The sequence below is a fragment of the Arachis stenosperma genome, chromosome 4 (genome assembly GCF_014773155.1).
Source record: "Arachis stenosperma cultivar V10309 chromosome 4, arast.V10309.gnm1.PFL2, whole genome shotgun sequence".
Taxonomy (NCBI): domain Eukaryota; kingdom Viridiplantae; phylum Streptophyta; class Magnoliopsida; order Fabales; family Fabaceae; genus Arachis; species Arachis stenosperma.
Window position 1 is genome coordinate 146,065,774 of NC_080380.1, and position 19,591 is coordinate 146,085,364.

The 19,591-nt window shown below is 41.5% G+C and overlaps 2 protein-coding genes across 6 annotated transcripts; both read left to right on the plus strand.

Moving 5' to 3' along the window:
* The first annotated feature begins 626 nt into the window (after positions 1-626).
* On the plus strand, positions 627-3,103 carry LOC130973812 (transcription factor TCP13-like). Of its 4 annotated transcripts, none has more exons than XM_057898481.1 (3): positions 638-866; positions 1,352-2,282; positions 2,499-3,103. In XM_057898481.1, the coding sequence occupies exons 2-3, from the start codon at positions 1,583-1,585 to the stop codon at positions 2,720-2,722; spliced, it is 924 nt and encodes a 307-aa protein (XP_057754464.1). In that variant the 5' UTR covers positions 638-866; positions 1,352-1,582; the 3' UTR covers positions 2,723-3,103. The 4 variants fall into 4 exon arrangements, with proteins under 4 accessions (XP_057754462.1, XP_057754464.1, XP_057754465.1 ...); XM_057898482.1 differs by having other exon boundaries at positions 1,352-2,231; XM_057898479.1 differs by having other exon boundaries at positions 627-866; positions 1,368-3,103.
* Positions 3,104-17,556: 14,453 nt separating this feature from the next.
* On the plus strand, positions 17,557-19,580 carry LOC130973963 (transcription initiation factor TFIID subunit 8-like). 2 transcript variants are annotated; one of them, XM_057898658.1, is made up of 2 exons: positions 17,557-17,849; positions 18,129-19,580. In XM_057898658.1, exon 2 carries the CDS (start codon positions 18,149-18,151, stop codon positions 19,289-19,291), a length of 1,143 nt encoding a protein of 380 aa, XP_057754641.1. In that variant the 5' UTR covers positions 17,557-17,849; positions 18,129-18,148; the 3' UTR covers positions 19,292-19,580. The 2 variants fall into 2 exon arrangements, with proteins under 2 accessions (XP_057754641.1, XP_057754640.1); XM_057898657.1 differs by having other exon boundaries at positions 17,559-17,849; positions 18,042-19,580.
* Positions 19,581-19,591: the final 11 nt, after the last annotated feature.

Genomic DNA, 19,591 nt, shown 5'->3' on the forward strand with positions numbered 1-19,591 from the left:
ATAATAAAAATAATACATCACAAAGTTTGTAAAATTTTGTACTAATATACTATTTGCAGAAAATCTTGTACTAATATATAGATAGATATATAGGCATGCGAATATTGGTTTTTGTAACAAGTTGTGGTCTCATGGGTAAGTACATTTTAACTTGGTGCGGTTTTGGCTTGCTCCCATGGACCCCCATGTGATGCAATTCAGTCACATAATTAACCTTTTGTAGTTGTCGATAAAGTGTGACTAGCCGCTTTTCTACATCTTATATATATGTCTATGTGTTATTAACAATGGTCCCCTTTAATTAGGGTTATTATTATTTAACCTTCATAATAATCCTAAGGATTTAATTTCCAAGAAAATATATATTAAATTCAATTCATTTGTCACAAATTAATTAATGATTAAACATGTGATGATGATGAGGATATAATATATGAAGCAGGTGTTATATATATGTAACTAGTATGGCAATGATTATTGATAATGCTTGACCATAATAAAAAATGATAAGGTAGATGGAGACTACCATTTAATTATATTTGACCAATAAGGGGATGTGTGCCACGTGGCATCCCATGCGCCATTGCTTTATCTTTGAGTGCGGCGTGGTTTGGTTCAATTCCGGCATCTACTTCCTTTTTCTTTTTCTATGCTATGCAAGTTTTCAACTTCTTCACACCCAAACTTTATTATTCTCTTCAATAATAACAATGACATACACCAACCAAAATTCCATAAGAATTTTCTAGCTATCTCTTGCTGAATCAAACCATAGTAGTAGTGCAAGCTTAATTTCTTCATCACTTCTTCCATCATCTCTTATGGTCCTTGTTGGTGTCAGATCAGACAGTGTGGTAGGTGTTCAAGTAAGTATCCTTCTCTCACTATAACTAGGGTTTGTAACTTTCTATGTGCTTACATTCAATTTCACATGTTTTCTATGTCAAACCACATTATTCTAATAATAGTTAATATTTTGTATGTTATTCTTATTAATAAATGCTTCTTTTTTTTATCAGACTTGAATTTTCCATGCCTTAGCTTCATTAACTAAAATTAATTTTGATTATGTTAATTTTGTCCAAAATTGTATGCATGATGAGAGATATATAGTCATGTTGTATGTCCTATGATTCAAGACAGATCAGGTTTAATTATTTGCTTCTCTAGAATAATCTAAATAGTAGAAGATATTCTCAATGATATACTTATTAACAGTATAAGAATCATATCTGTTTATTACAAATAATTAAGTAAAATATTTTAAAATTTCATGCATGATATGATGGATGAAGCAGCTTTTTCAACCTTATCCTATTATATACACTTTATGTTATCTTGATTTTCTTAGGTATCCAATATTGCAGATATATACCTAAGAGGGACAACCATCAAATCCAACAGTGGAGAGACTTAACATCTTGGAATTAATTTCATTACTATTGTTGTCTGATATATATATATATATACATGGAGGAACAGATGAAAATTATTGAGAATCAAAAGGTACTGAAAGTACAGCTAAACTCTGCAAGAACCAGCAGCAGCAACAAACAATGAAAGAGATTGACATTTACATAAGATGAATAACAGTAATAGTCCAAAAGACCCATCAGATTTTCCACTAAAACAAGAGAGTAGTGATCATCATCAACATGAAAAGGCATCATCATCATCAGCAGCAGCAGCAGCAAAGGCTTCTTCATCATCATCATCATCACAATGGCTAAGGTTGAAGGATCCAAGAATTGTTAGGGTATCAAGAGCATTTGGAGGAAAAGACAGGCACAGCAAGGTTTGCACAATAAGAGGGTTGAGAGACAGGCGTGTGAGGCTTTCAGTTCCAACAGCAATTCAGCTCTATGATCTTCAAGATAGGTTAGGGCTTAATCAACCTAGTAAGGTTGTTGATTGGTTGTTAAATGCTGCTAAGCATGAAATTGATGAGCTTCCACCTTTGCCACATATTAATAATCCCTTCACTAACCTTAGTGGTTTTCCATCATCATCTTCTAATTCTATGATCAATACTAATGAAGCTAGCACCTCAATGTTCAATATCAATAGGAGCATTCATCAGTGGCAAGGTTTAGCACAGAATTATTCTAAGTGGAATAATAACAAGTCAAAGTCATCATCATCTACTAAACAAGCTTCATCAGAAGATAATAATCAAATGGTTACTGAAGAGGATAACAATAACAAGGAAGAGGAGGAAGGTGAAGAAGAAGGTGCAAATGTTGTTTCTACTACAAATCATCATCATCATCCTTCATTCCTAGGTTTGCTGAATACTATGCCAATTGGTAACTACCAATTTGAGCAACATAACTCATCAAATGATGTTAATGTTGCTCAATTGGGAAACCATAATCATGGATTTATTACAAACCAAACAGATTTGCAAAGCATTAATGTTGTCCCTTTTCCATCAACATTGTCCTTATCAACCGGTGGGAACAATATAACACACTCATACTTCCCTTCACATTCATCAGAAGCAATGGATCCAAGACAAGAACAACAAATCAATCATCATCATCATCAGTATCATCAGATGTTGTCCTCTCATCATCTTCATCAAAATCTCTTGACAAATAATCTTCCATCTTTCAGCTTGGCTATGATGAGCACTCCAATCCTTCTCCACCATTCTCACAACACAAGAGAAACTAGTCATCAATCTCATCACAAAGATCACCATTTTCCTTCTTCCAAGTGATGATGATTCTACAAGAAGTCATGCATGGTACAAAACTTAATCCAAAATTTATTTCTTCTTCTTCCCTTTTAAAATATATGCATGGATGAAGCTAAGGAGGAGTGTGAGGAAAAGCTCCATTAGTGACAAGGTTTGGTTGAATAATAACCATGTCGTTTGTGAATGCATGTTTTTGGATTTTCTACTTTAATTTCTTGAATTAAGTAGGGCTTTATTTATTTGAATTTTTGCTCGTTTAGTTTGAATCTTTTTTTTATTACATGTTGTTGAATGGTCTAATAAACTAAGATTTTGGCTTTCTAAGAGTAGTTCTCTTGCATAATAACAAAGAGAACAAGTGCACACCTTGTTCATTTAATTTGTAAGACATGGCACCATTATTTACAGTCTTAATTACAATGTTCTTACTTCTTTAATCTCTTAAATCTTTGTTTGTTTCTATTCCATGAGATGAAATAACACAAATGCATCAATTATAGATAGTTTAGAGTTTAAGATTTAAAAATTTCTCTCTCAAAATATTAACCGACTTATCTAGTTTTTTTTTTATAATTTTTTAAAGAAAATTAGGAAAATAATATGATTTTATTTGTTGTTTTCACTTTTGGTTTAAAAAAATAGAAATCAAAGAAATTAGAATTGAATGGTTGTTATAGTGGAAGAAAGTATAGCATATAAATGCTGCCAAAGCAAAGGGTAGAGGTACATAAAGAGGGATTATTAGGGAATTTTGTTGAGATTAATCACGTTATATATAGTACTACGTACTATAAAGAAAGAAAGAAAGAAAAATGCGCATGAAGACAAAGTTCAAAGTACTGTTCCTTCAGTCTACTTTGTCTCCGAACAAATTCAGAATGTGTCTAGCCCTTTTGAGAGAGGGGAAAAAGAAGAAAGAAAAGAAAAAGGAAAAAAAAGGGTTGTCTATGAAAAAGATCGAAGGGGAAAAAACAGTGTTGATGAGAAAATATTATGGCACATTATGGACTTATGGTTTAGGTTCCACACTTTGCTATGTAGTTTGTTTGAATGCATTGCACATGAAGACATATAGATTGTAAAAACATTAAATTCTTATCATTAGCTACTGTTATAAGAGTAAGCAGAAGTTATATTCTTATAATTATTTCCTTGTGTAAGGAATTTTCGTTTTATTAGAAAGTGAAAATTTAAGGGGATCGGAGTCAACTTCACTAGTTAAAAATTATTAAATAATTTAATTAATTTGATTAAATTTTTATTTAATAATTCTCTATTATTAACTTTTTTACCTTATCAAAATATGTGTGAATGTGTGTGTGTGTGTGTGTGTTTTTTTTTTCAGCCAGCATTTAAAGATTTATAGATGCAATGCTTCACTTGGTTGCTTTGTGTATTAATCATAGGAAGTTATTTTCTCGTAGGGTTTTTAGAGAACTGTTTATTATTGTTAGGTGGCTTGCATAATTTTCTTATATATATAGTTATTATTAGATGAATAAAGTCTTTACATTTTACTGATCAAAACTAACTAGCCAATAGAAATACTACTAATACATAGTAGTTGGAGTGACAAATAAATGTCTATCTTTTTTTTAATTAATGATCTTAGATTGATTTGAGTATTTAAAAACTGATTCCCTATAACTATAAGGCTATAATATAATTTCCAGGAAAATGATGAATTTTATACTTACACTAACAGATTGTGTGTAGATAACCACTTGCGAGTTTGTAACTTAGCTTGTTAGATCTCACATATTCTCACCCTTTTTTATTTGTTTTGGTGGGTGTGTTATTTATATATCAGTTGTACCATTTTTACAATGATGAATATACTCTTATACAGTACAACGCAATAAAAACAAGACAGAAAAAAAGAATAAGTAATTACAAGGAGTCATGCATATTTAGCCAAAAAAAAAAAAATTAAAGTGAGAAAAATTATAAAATAATAAAATAATAAATTAATTACCATTAAATTTATAATTTCTATCATGTATATATGAATCTTACTACTTTAATTTAAGGGTAATTAGATTCTTTTTTTTTATCAATTTTTTTACTTTAGAGAATCTTAATCTTATTTAGTTAGTATTAAATTAATTCATGAGAATTTTATGATAAATTCAGCCTAAATTAATACAGAAAGTTAAAATAGTCATCTGATAACATGACTATTTTAAAATTAAGTAAAGCTTGAAAGCCTTTTAACTTTTCTCTTATAATTTACTATAGCTCATTTATGGGGCTAGCCTTCACTAGCTAGCTTCCAACGTTCATCATGTATTCATAAAAAATACATCAAACTAGGCAACAAATTTAGCATCTAAGATTGTGTTGTAACAACAGTGTTTCAATTACCATGAAGGTGAACTATTATCCATGATTTAATTTGTATCTATGTAGTATTGATATTGTTACGGCCCGGCCCAGAAACAGCTTTGGGCCGACCCGACACAATCAGTACCCGACCCGGACTGGCGCCCTCCACCCGACCCGGACACGCGTCCTGTACGGCGCACACACGGCTGCAGGACAGCGTCCTTGGGAATATGGGCCTGTCCCATAAGGGGCCCACGACTGACATGTATATAAGGGGAAGACTGGCTCTTCCCCCGAGGTACGTCACTTTCTACATCACTCCCCCTGCTTGTACGATTTCTGACTTGAGCGTCGGAGTGTCTTTGCAGGTGGCACCCCCCCTCGTCCATTCATCAGCTCAAGTTCTCGTCAGCTCGCCTAGCCGCCACCAGCGTGACCCGAGCTAAGGCATCCTCACCCATTCACTTGTACACCCGACCTGTCCGGAACCCGAATACCGAACATTGGCGCCGTCTGTGGGGACGCCTAAATGGAAGTCGCGTTAGGTCCCGGCGACCGAGCTCGAGCAGAAGGGGTGGCCTCCGTCGCCTCGCAAGGGGGAGGTCGGAGATCCCCCCAAAACCGCACGAGAACACGACCATTTGGGGGGACGGGCGGCGATAGCGCCATAATAATGCAGGAGCTACGCCACAGAGTCCAGAACCTAGAACGACAGCTGGCCGACCGGGAACGAGATGGACAGTCCACCGATCCGAGCTATACCCCCTCTCCCGAGGAGGAGGAGAGCTCTCACCGGAGCCGCTCGCGGCGTATATCTGCATCCCGGATGGAAGCTGAGGGCACGCAAGAAGAGTCACCTATTCTAAGAAGACGGAATGACACGGTCATCTACTCTCGCGGCAGGCAATCGCGCCGAACGGCAAGAGGTCGTGAAGAAGGAGAAAGGGGATCCGAGAGAACACGACAACCTGTGATAATGGGTGTTACGCCGTTCCACCGATCTATCCTCGAGGTCCGGTTGCCGAAACACTTCGACAAACCAACAGACATGAGGTATGACGGAACTCAAGACCCTTTGGAACATCTCACGGCCTTTGAGGCTAGAATGAACCTAGAGGGAGTAGGCGACGAAGTGAGATGCCGTGCATTCCCGGTGACCCTAGCAGGACCAGCGATCAGATGGTTTAACGGCCTCCCGCAAGGTTCCATCTACAGTTTTTCAGACATCAGTCGTGCGTTCCTGGCCCAATTCACAACGCGGATCGCGAAGGCTAAGCACCCCATCAACCTTCTAGGGGTAACCCAGAGACAAGGAGAACCGACAAGGAAGTACTTGGATCGGTTCAATGACGAATGCTTGGAAATTGACGGCTTAACCGACTCGGTGGCCAGTCTTTGCCTAACGAACGGCCTCCTCAATGAGAACTTCCGAAAACACCTTACCACGAAACCGGTTTGGACGATGCATGAAATCCAAACAGTGGCCAAGGAGTATATAAATGACGAGGAAGTTAGCCGAGTCGTGGCCGCCAATAAACGGCAGTCCGGTTATAGCCAAGCACGGCAAACCGTCGACGGAGAGAGAGCAAAGGAAAAAGCTAGGGAGGAAGCGTCAAACAGGGCACCTCGACCGTTCCCCCGGGTCGGGAAATTCAATAACTACACTCCCCTCACCCTCCCCATTGTGGAGGTCTACCAGCAGATAGCGGAGAAGGGAATTCTCCCGAAGCCCCGACCACTTAAGGACCGAACAGGAGGAAACAAGAACCTTTACTGTGATTACCACAAAGGTTATGGCCACCAAACGCAGGATTGTTTTGACCTGAAGGACGCACTGGAACAGGCGATAAGGGAGGGAAAATTAGCAGCGTTCTCCCATCTCATCAGGGAACCGAGGAGACGCTATCGCGATCAAGACGACGAAGGCAAAGCCCGTTCGGCCAAACGACGACAAGAACCCGAAGACAGAGATCACGGCCTCACTGTGATAAACGTGGTAACGGCAAAAAACACTGCACCAAAGTCCCGGTCGGCATACAAAAAAGACGCCAAGGTTCTGGCGATCTCATCACCACCAGCACAAAGCACCAAAAAACCTCCGTCCATTTCCTTCGGTCCGGAAGACCAATGGTTCAGCGACGCCCCGGAAAACCCCCCCATGGTCATAACGGCCAGGGTGGGAACCGGCCTCGTCAAACGGATCCTTGTCGACACAGGAGCTGATTCAAATATCATGTTCCGCAACGTGTTCGACGCGCTCGGTTTAAAGGATGCCGACCTAACGACTCACCAGCACGGGGTTATCGGGTTAGGCGATCACTTCATCAAACCAGACGGAGTCATTTCCCTACCAATCTCGGTGGGGCAGAACCAGGGCCGGAGATCGGCAATGGCCGAGTTCGTAATTCTCCGAGACTCCACAGCCTACAACATCATCTTGGGAAGAAAGACAATCAATGATTTTGAGGCCATAATCAACACCAAGCTGCTAGTTATGAAGTTCGTCACCGATGAGGGATCTGTAGGGACCATAAGGGGAGACCTCGAGACGGCGGTCGCGTGCGACAACGCCAGTCTCTCCCTTAGAAAGAAATCCAAGGAAGCATCCGGCGTGTTCCTAGCCGACCTCGATGCTCGAGTGGAGGACAATCCGAGGCCGGAACCAGAAGGGGACCTGGAGAAATTTAGCATCGGTGACGAAGGGGAAAAGTTCACATTCGTTAACAAGAACCTCCCTCACGAGCTGAAGGAGCCTTTGGTTGAAATGATAAGGGCCAACAAGGACCTGTTCGCATGGACGCCCGCCGACATGCCGGGCATTGACCCACAAATCGCTTCACATCACCTGGCCGTCAAGCCGGAAGCACGACCAGTGGCTCAACGAAGGAGAAAGATGTCAGCGGAAAGAGCCGAGGAGGTGGCCAAGCAAACGGCCGGCCTCCTAGAAGCAGGCTTCATACGAGAAGTGAACTACTCGACGTGGCTCTCAAATGTGGTGTTGGTAAGAAAACACAATGGCAGATGGAGAATGTGTGTGGACTACTCTGACCTTAACAAAGCATGCCCCAAAGATTGCTTCCCCCTCCCCAACATAGATGCACTTGTCGACTCCGCGGCGGGATACCGGTATCTGAGTTTCATGGACGCCTACTCCGGTTACAATCAGATACCGATGCACCGACCAGACGAAGACAAAACGGCGTTCATAACGCCAGGAGGAACCTTTTGCTACAAGGTAATGCCGTTCGGCTTGAAGAATGCAGGGGCGACATATCAAAGACTGATGAACAGGATATTCCACGAACTCATAGGGAAAACGGTCGAAGTCTACGTGGACGACATCCTGACAAAAACAACACGACCTGACGATCTCCTAAACGACCTGGCAAGTGTGTTTGCGTCCCTTCGTCAACATGGTATGAGGCTGAACCCCCTCAAGTGCGCCTTCGCCATGGAAGCCGGCAAGTTCCTGGGGTTTATGATAACTCAGAGAGGGGTAGAAGCCAACCCGGAGAAATGCCAAGCAATACTTCAGATGAAGAGCCCGGGCTGTGTCAAGGACGTCCAGAGGTTGGCAGGGCGATTGACATCACTTTCCCGGTTTCTCGGAGCTTCGGCGACCAAGGCCCTGCCATTCTTCAACCTCATGAAGAAAGGGATGGCGTTTGAATGGACACCCGCGTGCGAAGAAGCCTTCCAACACTTCAAGGAAATCCTAGCGGCACCTCCCGTTCTCGGGAAGCCAAGGGACGGGGAACCACTATACCTGTACCTCGCTATAACAAGCGAAGCCCTGGCCGCAGTACTAGTGCGGGAAGACGGGAGGACCCAGCAACCAGTCTACTTCATAAGCAGGGCCCTACAAGGAGCAGAGTTAAGATATAGCAAATTGGAAAAGCTAGCCTTAGCACTCCTGACTTCCTCGAGGAGATTAAAACAGTACTTCCAGAGTCACCAAGTGGTCGTCAGAACGGACCAAGGGATCCGGCAAGTTCTCCAAAAACCCGATCTGGCGGGAAGAATGATGACTTGGTCCATCGAACTCTCCCAATATGACATACGGTACGAGCCCCGGCAAGCCATCAAGGCGCAGGCCATGGCGGATTTTTTGGTTGAAATAACGGGAGACCCAGGCGAAGACATGGGAACACGGTGGAAGCTCCATGTAGACGGAGCCTCCAACCAGACCTTCGGAGGAGCCGGGATCATCCTAGAAAGTCCAAACGGGGTCGTATACGAACAGTCGGTCAGGTTCGAGTTTCCCATCTCGAACAACCAAGCAGAATACGAAGCCCTCATAGGAGGCTTGACCCTAGCAGCAGAGGTCGGTGCAAAAAGGCTGGAAGTATGCAGCGATTCCCAAGTCGTCACTTCTCAAGTAAACGGCAGCTACCAAGCCAAGGACCCCTTGTTGCAGAAGTACTTGGAAAAAGTCAAGAGCTTGAGCCAAAAGTTCGAGGAGGTCACGATCCAGCATGTACCCAGAGAAAGGAACACACGAGCAGACCTCCTGTCAAAGTTAGCCAGCACAAAGCCAGGGGAGGGAAACCGGTCTCTCATCCAAGGCATGACAAGGGAACCTGCAATTGTACTACACACAACAACCCTAAGTTCTTCGTGGCTAGACCCCATCACGAACTACTTAGAACACGGCCAAGTCCCTGCTGACGAAAAGGAAGCGGTGAAATTAAGGAGGGAGGCGGCCAAATACGCCGTCATCCAAGGACAGCTATTCAGAAAGGGGCTCAGCCAACCACTACTGAAGTGCCTGCACCCCGACCAAACGGACTACGTCCTCAGGGAAGTCCACGAGGGCTGCTGTGGGCACCACATCGGAGGAAAGGCCCTAGCAAGAAAGTTGATCCGAGCCGGGTACTACTGGCCGTCGATGATGGCAGATTCCAAAGAGTTTGTCAAAAAGTGCATAAAATGCCAACAGAACGCCAACTTTGCCAAGGCACCGGCAAACGAGTTGAGCTTGCTGACGACCTCCCGGCCGTTCGCACAGTGGGGAATCGACCTCTTGGGGCCCTTTCCCGTCGGCCCTGGGCAGGTCAAATATCTCATAGTGGCAATTGATTACTACACCAAATGGATAGAAGCCGAACCATTGGCCAGCATATCCTCTGCCAATTGCAGAAAATTCATGTGGAGACAGGTGATAACACGGTTCGGGATACCAGAAGCCGTCATCTCGGACAACGGCACACAATTTGCCGACAAAAAGTTCACGGAATTTCTCAACGGCCTAGGTATAAGGCAAAAGTTCTCGTCGGTAGAACACCCTCGGACAAACGGACAAGTGGAGTCCGCCAACAAGGTTATCCTTTCAGGGCTAAAGAAGAGGTTGGACAACAAAAAGGGTGCCTGGGCCGACGAGCTGGCATCAGTTCTCTGGTCTTACCGAACGACTGAGCAGTCCTCCACCAAGGAAACTCCTTTCCGGTTAACGTACGGGGTAGACGCGGTAATACCCGTAGAAATCGGAGAACCGAGCCCACGACTTCTTTTGAAGGGGGTGGAGGAAGCCGTAGAAAAGGACCTGATAGAAGAGGCCCGAGAAATGGCCCACTTGACAGAAGCAGCGCTAAAACAAAGAATTGCGCTCCGCTACAACACCAAAGTGCTCAAAAGGGAATTCGAGCCAAACGACCTCGTCCTGAGGCGAAATGATATCGGCCTGCCGACCCCCGGAGAAGGCAAGCTGGCGGCTAACTGGGAAGGCCCATATAGAGTCAAGAAAGTGATGGGAAGAGGAGCATTCAAACTAGAAAGGCTCGATGGCGAGGAAGTCCCGAGAACTTGGAATGCGGACAACCTCAGAAGATTCTACTCCTAGAGGAAGTCCCAAGAACTTGGACGGAGCGACCTGCCGACTAGCCTAGCTAAGTGGTTAATTTGTCATTTGAACTTCATAGTAGCTTGCAAGTCTTTTATGTGGATACAGAATAAGATAAACTTGTGCAAATTCTCCATTCTATTTTACCTCCATTTTTTCAGATAAATCACCTTGTCACGACTGACAACGACGTGCGACCCGGGACTGATCACCCCGGGAAGCCGTCAAACACCGTTGTAACAAACAACTACACGAAAGGCCACAGGCCGCCGGTCTAAGCGACTTCGAACCAAAAACGGTTAACAGGAACGATAAAGCGAGCATACCGGAAAACGACAAATATAAACCAAAACGGTTAAAAACGATAACGCACTCAGATAAGTAAGATTTATATCAACAACACGGGCAAACGACCAAAAAGGTCATTGTTCACGAGCCAAAAGTAAAACGGCTAACATCAAATAGTTCACAAAAGCCAAAAACGGCAAAGACTAAAATAGTTTACAAGTCAAAAGAAAGCGGCTAAACGGGAACTGAAGGGTCATTTCGTGGAGGCATCGACAACCTTGCCGTCATGAATAACTTTGCGGACACCAATCGCCGACGTATCGAACTCAGGGGCAATAATTTTGACTTGTGCTTTAAGGGCTTCCTCGGTAGCCAGGATCGCGCCCCTGCCCTGTTTGACGACGTCCTTGTACTTAGCCTTCCACGTCGATAGTTCGGCCTCCACGGCCTGTTTCTCTTTCTCAACTTCGGCCACGCGCTTTTGCGCCTCGCCGACCTGACCCTCCAGAGCCATTTCGCGCTCGGTTAAACGTTCAACCGTCGCAACCGACTCTTTCAGCTTCTTCTCGGCATCCGTCGCCTTCTGTTCGGCAGCAGTAGCCTTCTGCTCGGCAGTGGTGGCCTTCTTCTCGGCAGCATCCAGTTTTTCCGAAGATTGAGTCAATTGCTGCCGAAGAGTTTCAACTTCACCTTTTAGTTCATTATTTGCTCTCCCAGCAGATTCCAACCTTCGGCGGAGGGACTCCATCCCGGTTAGCTCAAACTCGGCCTTCCGGGCTATCACGGCACCGCGCAAAAGGGTACGGTACATCCACCTCGCCTGCGCGGCAAGAGAAGACTCCTGGAAGTACTCCTCGGTACCAGGAATCAACTGGGAATCTATGAAGTCGCTTGCATTAAAATTCCTCTCCATAACGGTAAGGGCTCCCTCAGGGCTAGACGACGCCGTGGAAGCTTTCTTTCTTTTACTCGGGTTGGGGACCTCTTCCACCTCAACGTCCGGGACAGGAACAGAACCACCAGTTCCTACCACCTCGTGGACAGGGGAGGCATGGACGGCCTTACCACTCTCGACCGCGGCACCCTGAGACGAGGTACCGATTCCATCGGTTGCGGCTCTCTGCTCGGGAACGTCTTTGTTCTCCGGAGCATCAGGTCCCTCGGGGGCCGGTTGCTCGTCACTCTCCTCATCACCACCGCCGAGGAAAGTCTGGAACAAGTCGGGAAGACCCGTCACCGAAGCCGACATATCCACTACATGAAAACAAAGAAGGTCGGTTAGCCGCCACACAATATCAATAAAAGGAAATAGATAAAGGGTAAAGTAAAGAGTTTCTCACAAATATAATTACGACCGGAATCCCGATCACCCATGAGGAGATGGGGGTTTACCGGGTTCCTCCCGAAAACCGCGTTTAACACCTCGGCAATCTGCTGATCTTCTGCCGACATGTTTTTATAAACCACCTTAATAAAACTATTGGATCCGGCCCCGAAGCTCCAATAGGTCGGGATAAGCCGTACCCCCTCCAGGGACAACCAAAAGGGGTGGCGACCTTTGGCCGGACGGATCTTGAAATACTTGTCCTTAAACCCATGATAAGAGTCTTCGAACAAGCCGAAAATCTTCCGGCCCTGAGCAGCCCGGAAGGACATGAACCCTTTCCTATGTTTCCCTTGTTTGGTAGGGTTTGTGAGGGTGAAGAAAAAGAGGAAGACATCTACGGACACCGGCAGGTCGAGATATTCACAAACCATCTCGAAACAGCGGATTGAAGCCCAACTGTTCGGATGCAACTGCGACGGTGACACGGAAATTCGGTTTAAGAGCGCCATTTGAAAGGCTGAGAACGGAATGCGGACTCCGACTTGAGTGAACATGGCCTTGTAGAACCAAATCCAGTCGGCGACCTGGCGGGGTTGGAAGTTGATTTCATACAGCCGCTCATGAGCAGCCGGGACGAAGGCGTCATAATTGGCCTCCTCGTCAGTCCCTCCACACAAGTACCCGGCCTGTCGGAACTCGGTGAGCTCCTCTTCGCTCATTTGGTTGGGTGAATCCCTTACATCTGAGACGACCCAAGCATACTGATCGTAAGCCGCCGGGTTAACGGATGCTCGGGAGACCGTGCGAGCCATACCTACATGGGGGTACCATCCAGTTAGTCTAAGAGATCGGTTGCTCAAGCCGAACACACACGCCACCCTCACGACTTCCCGACTAAGACCAAACAAGACTAAACGACCAAAAGAGCGAAAGAAAACCTACCCTGGAATGGTACTTTTCCCCCTAACACGCCTACTCGTGACTAAAAAGTTACACAGTAACATCAAAAGAACCAGGGCAACAAGCATACCAAAAATAATGCATAAAGAGGGAAATGATTCGAAGATTTACCTAAAGTTGATGAAGAAAGGATGATTGCGGATCTTGAGAAAATGCAGAAACGGAGGCACCACAGCAAACACTTTGAAATCTTGTGGCAAGGAGGAAGAAAAGAAGAGCAGGGAGTGTGGAAAGTATAGAAACACCAAAATCAATCGTTTAAAAACGGCCTCCAAAGCGCGAAACTGCTAAGGGAAAAATAGTCTTTTCAAATGGGGTTTTCACCCCATTATGAGCATTCAATGCTCAGCGCAGGAAACGAAGCGATGGGACGGTTGCTTGAGCAAACCAAGAGACGCGCGTTGGGGGCACACCTTCCCCACGAGCGGCCGACCAGACGAGGTGCAAGACGACACGCCATTGATAGCTCCCACGACTACCATTGGCGCGTGGGGGCACTGTTACGGCCCGGCCCAGAAACAGCTTTGGGCCGACCCGACACAATCAGTACCCGACTCGGACTGGCGCCCTCCACCCGACCCGGACACGCGTCCTGTACGGCGCACACACGGCTGCAGGACAGCGTCCTTGAGAATATGGGCCTGTCCCATAAGGGGCCCACGACTGACATGTATATAAGGGGAAGACTGGCTCTTCCCCCGAGGTACGTCACTTTCTACATCACTCCCCCTGCTTGTACGATTTCTGACTTGAGCGTCGGAGTGTCTTTGCAGGTGGCACCCCCCCTCGTCCATTCATCAGCTCAAGTTCTCGTCAGCTCGCCTAGCCGCCACCAGCGTGACCCGAGCTAAGGCATCCTCACCCATTCACTTGTACACCCGACCTGTCCGGAACCCGAATACCGAACAGATATAAAAGGTATTTTATACAGATTTAATTACTATTACATTTTATATCAAGATTAATTAAACGCAATTAATTTAAAATTATAATAGAAAGAAATAACCTCCTCTTCTCGGATCATTATTACACACTATCCTTCATTCCCTTTACCCTCACATCTTTTCATAACATTGGTGCGCTTCAATAATATAGATTATTTTTTAAAATTATTATGTGTCAAAAAAAATTAAAAATCATCAAAAAAATAAATTTTGACACTATTTTAACTATGAAAATATGTTAATAAAAGTTTTGTTAAAAATAGTATTTTTGACATGTAAGTAATTGTAAAAAAATTTTAAATTTTATTTTGATAAATATTGGCCATCAAAAATAATTTGTTAGAAAAATCTGAGAATATATTTTTTGTGATACTTATTAATCGTCAAAAATACTATTTATTCTTACATTTATTGACCATAAAAAATTCTCAACAAAATTTTTTAACAAAGAATGAGATGAGATCTTGAAAGTAAAGAATAAATTGAGATTTTGAAGATGAAGAATGAGTAGTATGATCCCAAACTGAGAGCAGTACGATGCCAAAATTGACGGAGCTTAACAAAAAAGGAATAATGGAGTAAGTTGAAAATAAATGAGTGTCAAAAATGAGGAGTAATTTTCTACAATCAAATTATTCATAAAAAAAATAGAGAATTTGACATTTGTGATATTTGTCAAAAATATATATTAATTTTTACACTTAACTATGGCTGTTAAAAAAAATCATGTTAAAATAACTCTCTTTTCTTGTAGTGGTGTCTTGAATAGGGATGTCAATGGGCAGGACGAGAGCGGAGATGTCTCCCTATTTTTCATTTTTGTCCTCAGATTTGCTCTTAATTTTCGTCTTTATTTTTCGCTGTGGGGGAATATTGTTCTCCATTCCCATTCTTCACGGGACTCTATTCTCTGCGGAGACCCCATTCCCCATCTATTGATAGTTCTAACTAATTATTAATTTTCATATTATTAGAGCAAAATAGCAAGATTTTATACAAAAAATTTAAGCGACATGACAAAGGAAAAAGCAGTGGACGAGGTGGCTGGGAGACGCGGGAATAGAAAGGAGAATGGACTAAACAAAAGGTATTGATATAAAAGGTATTTAATTTGTATGTATGTAGTATTGATATAAAAGGTATTTTATACATATTTAATTACTATTACATTTTATATCAAGATTAGTTAAACGCAATTAATTTAAAATTATAATAGAAAGAAATAACAAATCTACCTCAGTCTGTTCCTCCTCTTCTCCCATCATTACACACCATCCTTCTTTCCCTTTACCCTCACATCTTTTCATAACATTGGTGTCTTGAAGAAATATTTGAGTTTGAGAAATTCTTCATACATAAAAATTAAAGATGGTATAAATATAATTAGAGTGTAATACATTTGTCTTATAATAGCCCTAAAGCTTATATATTACGAAAGGCGTCATATACTATTTGACCAATAGAATATTTTTTTATTTAGTTAATATATATAATTAATATAAAAAATTAACTATTAAATAATATTGACTAAAAAATTGTTAATAGTTTAGATTTACTTTTATGAAAAATTAGTTGATCATGTTTACTCACTACAACGGATGCGGGAGATGCCTGCGACAAACTATTTGCGGAATCTCCAAATGCAGTAATTCATGGTGGATAGTTGCGGTTTTATCCAAATCAGCCTACCGACGTCGAATTTCTCTTATTTAGTGTCGAAGTTAGAATGGCTGTCGCTAACTCCTTTTCAGTTGCAGATGATTTTATCCCCAAATCTCTTTAGAATACCCACAATCGATAATTCGAAGAACCCACCAAAAAGAAAGTGCAGAGCGTCCGAATCTCTTCCCTATTCTATCCTGCTCCCCTCTATTACCGTTGACTCGCGTAGCTGCCGATTCACCCTTCTCTCCTTGTTGTCGACCATTCCCAGAATCAGATCCGTCGACCCTTAATGAGAAAAAATGAACAAATTCGCTTATACATAGAATTTATGATAACAAGAATCATATGATAACTTTTTAGAATCAATACAACTCTGAAGAATGGTTAAGTCATGCATCAATGTTGTGTGTATGCAAAAATGTGCATGGATCGGAAAAGAAAAATATTCTTTGGACATGATTTTATCATTTATTTGAAATAAGGATTTAATTTTATTTTAATTGTGAGGATAGAACTACAATTGATTTAAAGAGAAAGGGAAAATCATATATAATTTCATTTGCATTTCAATAAGTTGTCCTTTTGGTAAAACTCACACATAACACATACAAGGATAAATAATTTTACTATAAGACTACAATTTAAACGAGGATAAATAGTTTGACTACAAGACTACACCTAAGGACTTATACTACTAGTATAGAAATAATGGTCCAAGAAAACAACCCTAACATGTTTTCATCTATGAAAAAAAAGAGTTAGAAGCTTAACAAAGGAAATCATCATAGAGTAAATAGGTATATATATATATATATATATATATATATATTTCATATATATAAAAATAGGTATAAAAAAAAAGCCTAAAAATAAGCACATATCTTTTGTTTCTCCTTTAATGTTTTACTTTTCTTTTGGATTTAAAAAAATGAAAAATATAGATTTTACTATTTTTTTACACAAAATATTATACTAACAAGTATTTTTTTAAGTTAAACTACTAAAATGATACTAAAAAAATTATACTGTTGATAAAAATAATAATAAAAGATACGAATGATAAATGCTTTTAAATGATTTAAAAATATGAAAAAAAATATTATTTTTTATGAGTGACAAATAACTTTTTTATTTATCAAAATACTATGTGCGTTTAAAAATTAGATAAATATTTAAAAAATAAATATAAATATTCAGAAAAAATTGAGTTCCTAAATTTTTTAATTCTTAAAAATAATTTAGGTCATTTACAAGAAAAATTAATTAGCTTAAAATTATTAACTTTTAAATATATAAAGTATTTTTATTTTTTTAATAATATTTGTAAAAGCTTTTAAAAAATATATATTTAATATCTAATTTTTATTTTTTATATATCTTTTTGTTTATATCTTTTAAATACGTAATTTATCCAATTTTTTTAATAATTAATTTAAAAACACAGTATTTTTCTTCTCTAGATTTACGCGGCTTGGTTCCATACGTTTAGGACGACGCCGTTTCAACTTTCCACGACAACGAAGATTCAAGATTATTGACTACACTCTACATTCATGTTCGAAATTTTCGCAATAAACTTTAGAGGGTTCTAAAGACGAAATCGCATCGGGTCTACGAGCGAAGTTCTCTTTTCCATTTCAAGCTCCTTTCTCTTTCTGCGTCAAATGATGTCTTCGATCCAAGGGTTTCAAAGGGTTTAAGCTAAACCGAATCGCAAACCCTAAATTTCCCAATTTTATCTACCGATCTTCCGTTTATGCCCTCAGATCCAATCAGCACTTCTCATCTACTGGTAACTTGGTAAGCTTCACTTTCCCCCTCAAATTTTAATTATTCAGCTGAAATTGTTTTCTATATAGAGTTCAGCCTGGGAGTAGTTACTAGTTAGGGATTTGTAGCTCAATTATAAGATATTGTTGGTATTAGTTAAAGTTCTGTCTAGCTGAAGTTTACTTTTTTCTTTTCCGAAAAAAAAAAAATAAATTTTCTCAGAAGCGAAGTTGGTGAATTTCAATTTTTTGGTGAGTTCTGGAAATGAAGAGAAATAGTGATTTGGATAATATTTTTCGGGTTTTAAAGTGATATGAAGTTTGCTGAATATGAGCAATGGTGGTGGGAAGACTGGAAGGCATCTTGAGAAGCCCAGCACATGGAAGAGGAAATCAGGTGCTGATGATTTTGCCCAGGCAATCGCGAAGATCGCGGTAGCACAATTGTTGGAGAGTCAAGGTTTTCATTCGTTTCAGCAATCAGCCCTTGAGGCGCTGTCTGATGTCGCTGTTCGATATGCTTCGAGCATTGGGAGATCTGCTCATTACTATGCTAATCTTGCAGGGAGGACTGAATCCAATGCTTTTGATGTCATTCAAGGGTTGGAGGATTTAGTATATGTGCAAGGGTTTTCAGGTGCTTCTGATGTTGACCATTGCCTTGAGGATTCTGGTGCTGTTCGGGAAATCGTTCAGTATGTTAATGAAGTTGAACCAATTCCATTTGTACATCCTGTTCCCCGGTTTCCAATCGTGAAAGATCGTGAGCTGACTCCAAGTTTTTCACGAAAAGGAAAAGTGCCTCCTGCGGAACATATTCCTGCCTGGCTGCCTGCATTCCCTGATCCACAGACGTATTCACTTAACCCTACAGGGGATGCAAGAGGAGCAGAACCTCATGCTGTCAATGGCAAATTTGAGCAAGAAAGAGAGAACGATAAGGGGGATAGGTCGCTGTTGAGTTCGCAGCAGCAGATGGTCTCAGGTATGTTTGAGAAGCCCACCTTCGCTGACCCGGATGATGCCAAGGCAAAGAAAGCATCTGTGGAAGGTAATCCTTTCCTTGCACCACCTTTGAAAGTTGGGGAAAAGGAAGTTGCTCCTATTGCCCCTCCTACTAAGCTCTTCAACAATGTCGCTTTGGATAATCCTGTCGCAAGGAATTTCCTTGATGATAAATCCGTATCAGTATTAGAGACGTTTGCTCCAGCAATTGAAGCGATGAAGAGCACATCCTGTGATTCCGGAGAAGATCAGACAACGCGTGTCTTGAATGAGAACCCTAGGGTTCGTTTTAAGATTGGGGTAGGAAACAAATTCTTAGGAAGGTCCACAGGTTTGAGTCCTGAAAAGGAGCATCAGAGGACTTTGCCGTGGTTTGCAATGGAAGATGAGAAGGATGACAGGAAAAGAAGGGCTGAGAAAATTCTGAGGGAATCTCTAGAAAATCCAGATCAGCTTGTTCAATTGTAAATGAGATTGCTTCAACTAGGATCTGTATACTCGACACTTTTTCAGGACAATGTGATGATAGCTAGTTCTGGGATATTAAAATTTAGGCGACTGATACTATTGAAATGAATGTTACATTTTTCCCCAGGCATTTTCCCACTCAACAATCTTCTGAGTATGTGCCAGTAGGCAATCTGATATGTGGAAAATGCTTTGGATTCGTGTGTTAAAAATCAATGCAACATGTAAGACTGAAATCCCATAGAAAATAACATCTTTTCCGATTTATTTTGGTTTTTGCTTCTTTAAAGCATTATTTGA

Bases quoted from the DNA above. Each gene is read 5' to 3' on its own strand.
- LOC130973812 (XM_057898479.1), top strand. From the start codon at position 1,583: ATGAATAACAGTAATAGTCCAAAAGACCCATCAGATTTTCCACTAAAA.
- LOC130973963 (XM_057898658.1), top strand. From the start codon at position 18,149: ATGAGCAATGGTGGTGGGAAGACTGGAAGGCATCTTGAGAAGCCCAGC.